The sequence below is a fragment of the Myotis davidii genome, unplaced genomic scaffold, assembly GCF_000327345.1.
Source record: "Myotis davidii unplaced genomic scaffold, ASM32734v1 scaffold1373, whole genome shotgun sequence".
NCBI lineage: Eukaryota > Metazoa > Chordata > Mammalia > Chiroptera > Vespertilionidae > Myotis > Myotis davidii.
The window spans coordinates 917846-928355 of NW_006284614.1; the positions used below are offsets into that span (position 1 = coordinate 917846).

Sequence of the window (10510 nt, forward strand, 5' to 3'; positions counted from 1 at the left end):
ACTGCAAGGACCTCTGAGAGAAAGCTACCCTCGAGTTCTGCCCGTGCCAGACAGTCCAGTTTCTCCCTGTATAAGTCTGGGTCCCCAGAGACTCACCCTGAACTGGAGTTCAGAGCAGTCGGGTGCTTGAGACTCCCTCCCGATTGAAAAAGACAACTGGGTCCTCAGCTGCCAGCCCTTTCCATGTGTGCTGTGTCCTCAGTTGCCAGCCCTTTCGGCGTGTGCCTCCGTACCTCTGCACCGTGCCAGACAGTCCAGTTTCTCCCTGTATAAGTCTGGGTCCCCAGAGACTCACCCTGAACTGGAGTTCAGAGCAGTCGGGTGCTTGAGACTCCCTCCCGATTGAAAAAGACAACTGGGTCCTCAGCTGCCAGCCCTTTCCATGTGTGCTGTGTCCTCAGTTGCCAGCCCTTTCGGCGTGTGCCTCCGTACCTCTGCACTTTACTTCCGCACCTCCTCTGAGTCTCAGTGTGCTTTTCTCTTTCCTTCTAGTTGTAGAATTTCCACTCAGCCAGCCTTTCTGTGGTTCTGGATGATGTCCATTTTGTCTTTTAGCTGTATTTTTGAAGTGGTTGTGTGAGGCAGCAATTTCCAGTGTTTACCTATGCCACCATCTTGGTTTTATGGAATGGTACTTGTTGTGAACAGCAAACTTGATAAAAGCCCAAAGTAGAGACTAGCAAATCAAGTTCAGCAGTTTGCGCCAATGTTCTCAGGGCTGTTTGCTGGATTCTAGCTTGAAAGAAGTATAAAGCCTAGGGAGTCTACGGCAGTGAATCCCAAACTTCAGAATGGCTATGTGCAGACTCTTGGGTATTCCCCCAGGAAACTAGATTTGGCACATTGGGGGTGAGGCCATGGAAGCTATAATTTTTCAGAGGCCACAAGTGATTTTGATGCCCATCTAGTTAGAGGACCCAGTGCTCTTGGGTAATTTCTAATCCACAGAATATGAGATCTGGTGGCTTTAAATCCAACCTTCTCATTTTATAGAGGTCGAAATTTAGTCTCAGAGAAGTGAAGCACCTTGTGCAAAATCATGCAAGCAATTTTAACAACTGAGGGAAGACTAGAACCCAAGTAACCTCATTATGAAGTTCTTGTTTCAGTAGGGACAGAAATCAGAATAGTAAAATTCAGACAAAGAGACTGGAATGGGGCTTACCTTTCTCATGCTCATAACAGCTTGACCCAAAGTCAATAACTTTAATAGAGACTTGACCCTTCTGATGTAACACGATATTTTCCTGAAAAGAAGAAGGACATATGCCACGTTTTAATAATGTTGTCCTAGGCCTTCTATTGATCTAAATGTCTGCCATCCTCCAGGACCCAGTCCAAAATTAGACTACTTCATGGTAGACTCCTCCCACATCTTCTCCAAATCCCATGTGTTTACCTTCCTTGACATCCCATTTGACTTGTGTCATATACCTCTTATTTGCTGCTTTGCAGTATTTATTTTACATGTATTTTGTCCCATTCCCCATACAGATTATGCATTTATTTTTTTATCTCCTAGGCACCTGGTCCTATGCTTTGCTTACATAAGGCCTTAGAAATATAAGTTACAGAATTTGATGTATCCATTAAGTGCCCAATCACATACAGCTATGAAGGTAGAAGACTAAAACAAACGAACAAACAAAAAGACAATGATTTGATGGGAAGTTGTGAATCTTATGCTGACTTTGGGGGAAATGTGAAACCAGGAGTTCTAGTAGTGTCATGGATAGAGAGGCAGACCTCCTGGGCTCGCCTCCTCAAGCATGACAGTATTCCCCTGGAAGATTAAATTACTAATTGTGTTTTCAAGAATCTGGATATCAGATGAATTGATTATTATGAATATTGGAAGAATGAATTGTTTACTCAGTCCCTTACCATTCTAGATACGGAATAGCAGGATTAATCCAAAACCTCTGGCACCATAAACTAAGAAAGTACAAATTTAGTTCCCACTCCTTTTTCTAAAGAATATTTGTGTTAACTGAAAGAGTATGGTCAGCAAGTCTTAAAAGAATGAGAATTTCTTGTGTGTCTCTAGGTCAATGAAAAAGCTCCTTAGCTAGAGGGAACTGGCCTTCCAATTTATTGGCAGAAACCACTTGGCGGGGGTCAGGGGGGGTCATGGATGCATCAGGGCATCACAGGTCTTTGATACTAAACATTAAGTTTGTAAGAATAACTCCAATTCTTGAACACACATTCATCATTCTGTTGGTTATATGCATACTTCCCCTACTGGACACATGCATTCCAATTTACTTGACCTATTTCTCAAGGAAATAAATATTTTGGCTACCAGGTGTCTTGTGAATTTCCTGGTGAGAGTCAGTCCCCTAAGCTCAAAGACCATGGTTATTGTGACCTGATGAAGCTGCAAAGCTAAGGATTAGGAACTTGAGTGTGGAGAATAAATCAATGTACCGGCATTGTGAGGCTCCTCCAGGCAGCCCTTGAGAGAACATCTCTATTTAGACAATCCTTAATTGTTTAAATATCCCAAATTATCCAATGGATTACATTTTTTTTACAAGTAACCATTTTGGGGTGTGAGGAGAAAGGAATAAGGAAAAATTAAAGGATATTTAAGTATCTGTGAGAGTCAGGTTGATTTGGGAACTAGCTCCTGGCCTCATATCTTCATACTTTTATACCTTTTCTCTAAGTACCTCTCTGTATTCCTCACATTTACAATCATTAATTCATCTAACAAACATTTACCTACATATTGACTGCAATATCTATTGTCAGGTACCATGTTAGGTCCTGAGAATAAAATGGTGAGAACACATGATTCCTGACCTTGAGAAAACTTGCAGTTCAGTGGCAGGTACACATAAAGCAAACAACTCCTACAGAAATCAATCAGTGAAGTAACAGAGTTAAGTATAGAATGCTAGCAGGACATGAGGGAAGAGCACACCCATTTGGAGTAGAAGTAGTAATCAGAGATTTGCTGAACCCTAGGACCAATTCAGAGTAGAATGGAGATAGTGAGGATTTAATACAACAGAGATCCAGCCCCCTGAATGACACATTTCTGCACACCTTCCACAGGAAAGCCCTAGACCTTCCTATTCCTGTCTATCTCAATGACACCATCTCCCTTCATTGTTTCCAAACCATCCCTTACTCTTCACAACCTATGACTACTTGGCTTCCATCTGAGAGCTCTGGTCATGATGCTGTCTAGATAGCACTTGGGAAGAGAATGGGACAGTTTCTGAGGGTAGGAATCAGCTACCCTGGCAGGATAGAAATTGTACTCACAGGCTTGAGATCACAGTGAATGATCTTCTCTAGATAAAGCATTTGTAAACACTTCAAAACAGAGAGGGTGAAGCGCCGAACTACTGACAGACTGAAGCCTTGAAAGCTATTATTCTTCATTAACTCATACAAGTTGATTCTGGGAAAGAGAGAAAGTAATGTGCATCAGTGTAAAAAGTGTAATTCTAAGTTTGAACCAGCCAACAATCCCATCCATACTACCTGGTTTCCCTCTGGTAATAGGCAAGTGTCAGACCAGGAGGCAGGACTTTTGTGTCCTATAAACTCAACTTTTCCATTGATTCATGGGGACTCCAGGGTGCCACTCAATTGTGCTGGCCTCTCAGATATGCCCTCATTTCTTACATGAGAAGGTCATTAAATAACTTTGTTATGTTGTGGGTGTTAAGACATTGGACCAAACTTCTAAAATATTCATAGTTCTTCAGGCCCTTGAAAAGAATCTAGGAAGTCCATCAGTTACTCAACCCAGCAGCCACTTCTGCTCAAGCCTAAAAAGACTATGTAAAGATGTCAGGTTTGCCCTGGATAGTGTGGCTCAATTGTTTGGGTGTTGTCTTGAGCACTGAAAGGTTGCTGGGTTTGATTTCCAGTCAGGGTGCATGCCTGGGTTGTGAGCTGCATCCCTGGTAGTGGGGCTTGCAGAAGGCAGCCAATAGATGTTTTGCTCTCACATTGATCTTCCTTCCTTCCTTCCTTCCTTCCTTCCTTCCTTCCTTCCTTCCTTCTCCTCTCTCTAAAAAGTCAATTTTAAAAAATTATTTAAAAATAAAAAAACAACAAAAAAAGATGTCCAGTTTCCGACAGGTAAGGGAGCAAGAATGTGGACAGATGGGGGCTGGGGTAAAACAGAGACACCCTACCCTATCTATACCAAGCCTGACCACTTGGTTCCATCTGTCACTTTGCAGGAATAAGGTCTAATTCTTACCAGATTTTACTAAACTTTCTAGACAAGCAGAAGCCTGCAATCTATACTAATAAAAGGGTAATATGCTAATTAGACCAGATAGACCAGACATCTTCTGGACGTCCTTCTGGATGTCCTTCTGGACAAAGTCACAGTGGCGGGGCCAAGGCAGAGGTGGTTAGGGGCAATCTGGCAGGCAGGCAGAGCAGTTAGGCATGATCAGGCCAGCAGGGATGAGTGGTTAGGGGTGATCAGGCCAGCAGGGGAGAGCAGTTAGGGGTGATCAGGCAGGCAAACAGAGGCAGTTAGGGGCAATCAGGCAGGCAAGGAGAAGGGTTAGGGGTGATCAAGTAGGCAGGCAGAGGTAGTTAGGGGCAATTAGGCAGACAGGCAAGTGAGCGGTTAGGAACCAGCAGTCCCGGATTGTGAGAGGGATGTCAAACTGCTGGTTTAGGCCCGATTCCCCCAAAGGGTCCAGGATTGGAGAGGGTGCAGACTCGGCCGAGGGCCCCACCCCCCACCCCATGCACAAATTTCATGCACTGGGCCTCTAGGATTATATAAAAACCAACCATATTATATGAAATCTGCTGACTTACAAATGTTGGAAACTAATGCGAAGCATTTTAACAAGAAAAACATTTGTGGGTTACCAGGTATAACCTCTGTACAAACTGTAAGATGGAGAGAAGAGGGATAGGACATAGCTCAGAAGTGACGCTGCATTAGCCTCTTTCTGATTTCTCCTAATCTTCTGTCTCTAAACTTTATCTAATTCTGCCTGTATTTAGGAAGCCATTCATTTTTGATGGGCATAGTGGCCTCATCCTAACCAGCTCTGTGACCTGGGCAACTCTACAACCTCTCTGAGCTTTGGCTTCCCCCACATACACCGCTCCTCCTGACTGCTCAGAGCACTTTCAATACAATGACATGCTAACTGTGCACTTGCTTAATGGCCAAATCTGGCAGCCTGGGTTGTCCATGTTGTCACAGGAAGAGAATTCGCTTGTGGAAAGTGGACATTTTGTAATCAACAGAGAAGGTGAGGAGAGTGTCAACTTCACTCCTGATTCAAATTTAGCTGGTTTCTAGAATTTCAGCAATGGTGTCATGGGAACACCAAGCTACCAGCTCAGTAAAGCTGATAATACTGGGATTCTGAGAGGTCACCTCTAACTATTCTCCTTTGCTAAATGCATTCTAGATCTCTGGTTTTATTTAAATTTTATCAGATGGGTTTCTCAGAGAGAGAACAGTAATCAAATTAGCATGTCCTTCCAATTAGAACACTCTGTCAGCTCCAATATTCAACCAGGTGATGCCAATCTATTTTAGTCAGATTCTGCTCCTGTCCTTATTTGCACATAAAAAAAGCTCTTTCCCCACTCTAAGCTGCCAGTTTGCCTGCTTTCCTGAGTTTCAACCTCTGCATCACAGGGTGGTAAAGCCAATAAATAGGGAAATGGTAGCAAAAAAAAAAAAGTCCTTTTCAACATATTTCAGTTTCACTCTTGAGGGCAGAAGCCTTGTTTTGGTTATGTCACCCAGTCCAGCACCCAGCACCTGGTGGCACATCCTGTGTATGCTCCCAGGTGGCAGGCATGATGAAGGGATGGGGTGAGATTGGCAGCTTTTGGCTCAGTCTCCTAGGCTTTCTCTATATGTCCATTTTAGTCAATGAATGTTTACATCCAGAAAAATCTAGTGTCTGACCTCAAAGTTTCTCTTCTGTCACTTTAAGCCACTTTTTGAAAGTAAATGAATTAAAAAGAAAAAGCAGCTGACCCCAGGAGTTCAAAGGTGATGCAGAGGTGGTTGCGGAAGTAAAAAAAGTCCTTCATGTGCACCACATTGTAGGTGTTGTCCTTGTCTTTCCTTCTGAGAGTGTCCAGGATCTTCAGCTCCACCAGGGCCTGGTGGTGAAATCTGAAGTGATTGGGGAGGGGCAGGGAGGATGAGAAATGGAGACAGGAGACATGGTGTCATATCATGCTGCAGCAGTAGCCCATTTCCTGAGCTCCTTCCCTTGACCCTGGCAAGGCAGAAAGCACTAAACTCTCCATACCTTGCATTTCCCTTCACCCCACCATAGAATCAGATAGGCAAAAAAGGAAGAAAAGATCAGAGGAAGGGGCAGAGTTGGGAAGGGTTGGCATTATGTAGGGGCCAGAATCATGCAGTCCCTTCTCTATAGCCTATGCTACTATCCACCCCACCTCTTCTTGTTCCTGATGATTTTCAAAGCCACCAACTCATTGCTTTTGTGATCCAAGCACTTGGCCACCTGTCCAAATGACCCTTTCCCAATCATCTCCAGAACCTCGTAGCGGTAGGCAATGTGGTCATGCAGGACCTACAGAAGCCAGGCAAAGGGTGAGGAGCAGAGCCATAGACTCTGAGGTTCCCTGACACTGAGGCCCCTGGATACCCATTCTCAGCTCATGGCTGACACCTGGGGGAAACTTTCTGAACCGCACTGGGCACTAGTGCAACTCCCACCCTCATCTCATTGCTACTGCAACTATTAGGTTGTTGTCTTGATCCCACGTTACCCATGTGATACCAGGAAAAGTCCCACAGGCTCTATCCATATCAGGTGATGCAAAGAACATTGGGTGTTGTTTGGGGAAGAGCAGCTTCTGTTTGGGGGAAGTTCTGTTTCTGACCCCTGATGTGTCTCCATCAATGAGAGAAGACTTTGTGTCTGCTCCCTGTCCTTCTGGCCAGACCTAGTTTTCCTCTTAACATATCCAGGTTTATTCTACCTTGGAGTTATCAAGTTACCAAGTTACATAACTTGGACCTTTCTTAACTACGAAGAGAAATAATTTCCAAGAGCCAGAATCATCCATGCCCCTCCATTTGGTGGAAACTACAAAGCAACTGTTTAGTCAAAGCAACGGAAAATTATACATAAAAAAAGCTTTCTGGGTGGCTTCAGACAAGCCACATACCCACTCTAAGCTGCAGTGCCTTCATCTGAAACTGAAGGTTCTAGATAAGATGATTTCTAAGACCTTACAGCTCTGAGAATCGGTGATTCCTAGTGTTAAACTCATGAATTTGGGAGAGGTGAAGGAAAAGTGTTCGTGTACAAGTCCTCAGAATGTATTTGTGATTGTGTATGGGGGGATCTATTCTCATAGGAGGAATCAAGACCATGCACATGTACAACTTCAGTGATATGTGGAAATAGAATGCTCTACTTGTAAAGGTTCTGCACATGTTGATGTAAATATATATGGGGTTCCCTGGCATTTGTACATATCTTCTATATGCTACCAGTTTGGAAGATCATAATATTCACTCACACTTGGACATTGATTGAGGCAAAGTATCAGGCCTTACTCATTTTTTATAGTTTCCTAAGTATTTCCAGAGTCTAGCAGATGCCCAAGTATATGATAGGTTCTCAATTAATATTTGCTGACAGAATAAATGTGAGAATGAGGTTATGTTGCTTGTTTGGAAATTTTCTATGTACATTGTATATTTGTGCATACACTAGAATGTAACAAAGATGGAGATTCCAAGCATACAGAAAGAACACATATCACACTCCCCCCAACCAAAACATAGCTCTCAAAGACTTGAGATTGAGGAACTGAATTCCAGTGAATTAACTTCAAGGTAGTGCGGAAATCCCTGGGGAATTTCTCAGAGACTCTAGGCCCAGATGAGGGGGAGAGGGAAGAAGAGGGCAGGGAGAATGTGGGGAAGTTTGTCTGAAATGGTGGTAAGGTTTATATTAAAGATTCTTAACCAAGGACCCATTAACTATCCCCCCACCCCCACTGAAATTTTGTGTATGTGCAGGGTGCCTTTTCTGATGTGAGGATTTACAGCTTTTATCAGATTCCTAAAGGGATTCTTGACCTAAAAATGTTGAGAACTAGGGCTCTAGATAGAGGATATGTGCCAGAAACTCTAAATCCTTGCTTCTCAAAGTGTGGTCTGAAAACCAGAAGCATCAGCATCACCTGGAAGCTTTTTAGAAAGGCAAAAATCAGTCCTAGTTGGTTTGGCTCAATGGATAGAGTGTCAGCGTGCGAACCAAAAGATCCTGGGTTTGATTCTGGTCAAGGGCACATGCCTGGGTTGTGGGCTTGATTCCCAGTAGGGGACGTGCAGGAGGCAGCTGATCAATGATTCTCTTTCATCATTGATGTTTCTATCTCTCTCTCCCTCTCTCTTCCTCACTGAAATATATATATATATATAGAAATCTCAGGTCCCACCCCAGACCTGTTGGATAAGAATTCAAAATTTTAATAAGATCCCCCAGTGATGTGTGTGCATAGTAAAGCTAAGAGAAACACAACCCTAAATGTTATTAAAACGATCTGCCTCTCTGTGAAGTCATCAAAGACCAATCCTCCTAAACCTAATCAAGTTATGAAGAGTGTCCAGAGAAGGAAATTCCCACTAGCCCACGAGCCTAGTGGAACACTTATTTGGACATCCTCAGAAGTGGAAATCACTTCCTGAAGCAATAGGGATACTTTCCACTGCCCATATTTCATCTGAGGCTGGGGAGAGGCCCTGTCCTGGGAAGCCACAGAGATACAGACAGAAAACTTAAGGAAGTCAATCACCAGGGACTCTATGCACTAGGGACTATAGTGTCAAAAGCTTTTTTTTCTTTATTCTTATTTTTTGCCTGTGGGAGAAATGACATTTATTATAAAATAGTAAAAAGGTCCATGTATGGGCTGGTGTGGGGACAAAAAAGGGAATGTTGGGGAGACTGCATCTTATTCCATACTCAATCTTTTACCAGTGGGTCCAGGGCTGTGCAGAAGAGCCTGTAGGAGTTCACCCAGGAAATGTTAACCCAAATACTCTTAGAGAAAATTATATTCTGTTACTAGAGTAGTTTGTGTATTAATTGCATGTTTTCCCATTTATAAAAATGGCATTTCTTTGGTTTAGCACCTACTAGAATACTTCAGGATGCCTAGTCCCAGATACATCAGCACCAAAGGCTATAAAGTACCCCACACTTTTTCCCCTTTCTAAGCCTTTTTGTCCCCAAGCCCCAAACCCCTGCAGTTTCTATGACCTACTCTCCCATCACCTTCATATAGGAGCCATGTTCATCATCAAAACTCGTCTTGCTGAATTTCTCAGGATCCACATGGAGCTTCTTGGCTTTGAGCCCCAGGAACCACAGCTCTGTGTAGCCCAGGATTTCACTTTGCTCATAAGAAGACAGTTGGTTCCTAAAACACTTTAGGGCCTCTGTGTGAAAAACACTGTGGTTGTCAGTTCAGTGAGGCACCCAGGGATCTGCCCAAGGTGGAGACGATGGCAGCTCTTCCAGTTTGTGAGCCAGTGAGCCCTTTCTGCACCTAGGAGGCTTACTAAGGACTATGCATCTTGAGTCTCACAGGGTTGAACTATAACACGGATAGAGGTCAAGGTGTACTGATTTCAACAACCCAGGAGAAAAACACAAAGGAAGTGAAAGGGAGCATTTAGCCCAAGTTAATTTGGTATTGGGCTGCACAAATAGTTTATCCTGAGAGGATCTAAAAGCTATGATGTCTTCAGGGGTCAAGCAGGTAACATAAATATGACTTTCAAAACCCAGGAGGTATTGCCAGCTGAGCCAGTGAGTCCCTCAAACTATAAGGAAGGAACATGTGTTAGCTCTTCTCTACTCTACCCTGGCCCAATCACATCAGGGTCTTGTGTTTGGTCTAGGGGTGGGTGGGGTGGGATTCAAACTTTAAGAGAGATGTAGATAAACTGGAGAGTGCTGAGAGGAGGGAAACCAGGATGGGGGAGAAGAAGGGGCACGGTGTTATTTAACAAACTGCTGAAGAGTTGGCTAAGGAATTGTTGGGGGGGAATAAAAAAGACTTATGGGGGACAAGACCTGTGTGTGTCTCCATATATACAGTGTAAGCTGACTAAGGCATGTTCCTGGCCCAGAAGAACTGAGGGCTGAAACAGCAGGGAGACACATAGCAGCTCTTCAGAGGCAGAACTAGTTCAGAACTAGAATATCTCCTTCAGGGCTATTCCTGAGCTTTTTAGAAGCAGCAGCACAACCAATTTCAAAGATGTGGAAGAACAGCTCTGAGCATGAGATAGTGTTGGGACATGATAGATGCTCAGTGGATTTGGGTTTTCTTCCATTGAACCTTAATAGGTTATGAATCTCTGGACCTTGTGAGGAGTCAGCTCCTGGCCAAAAACCGATGTGTAAGCTTAGGCCAGCGGTTCTCAACCTGTGGGTCGCGACCCCTTTGGGGGTCGAACAACCCTTTCACAGGAGTCGCCTAAGACTATTGG

The 10510-nt window shown here is 43.7% G+C and overlaps 1 protein-coding gene across 1 annotated transcript in view; it reads right to left on the reverse strand.

Moving 5' to 3' along the window:
* Positions 1 to 10510, reverse strand: part of DYRK4 (dual specificity tyrosine-(Y)-phosphorylation regulated kinase 4) — a 35176-nt gene that overhangs the window by 22151 nt on the left and 2515 nt on the right. Inside the window, exons 4-8 of the mRNA XM_015572358.1 lie at positions 9288 to 9451; positions 6427 to 6563; positions 5996 to 6136; positions 3277 to 3415; positions 1166 to 1247 (exon numbers count right to left, since the gene is read on the reverse strand). Of these exons, the coding sequence (XP_015427844.1) occupies positions 1166 to 1247; positions 3277 to 3415; positions 5996 to 6136; positions 6427 to 6563; positions 9288 to 9451 (663 nt within the window). The remainder of the gene's footprint in view (positions 1 to 1165; positions 1248 to 3276; positions 3416 to 5995; positions 6137 to 6426; positions 6564 to 9287; positions 9452 to 10510) is intronic.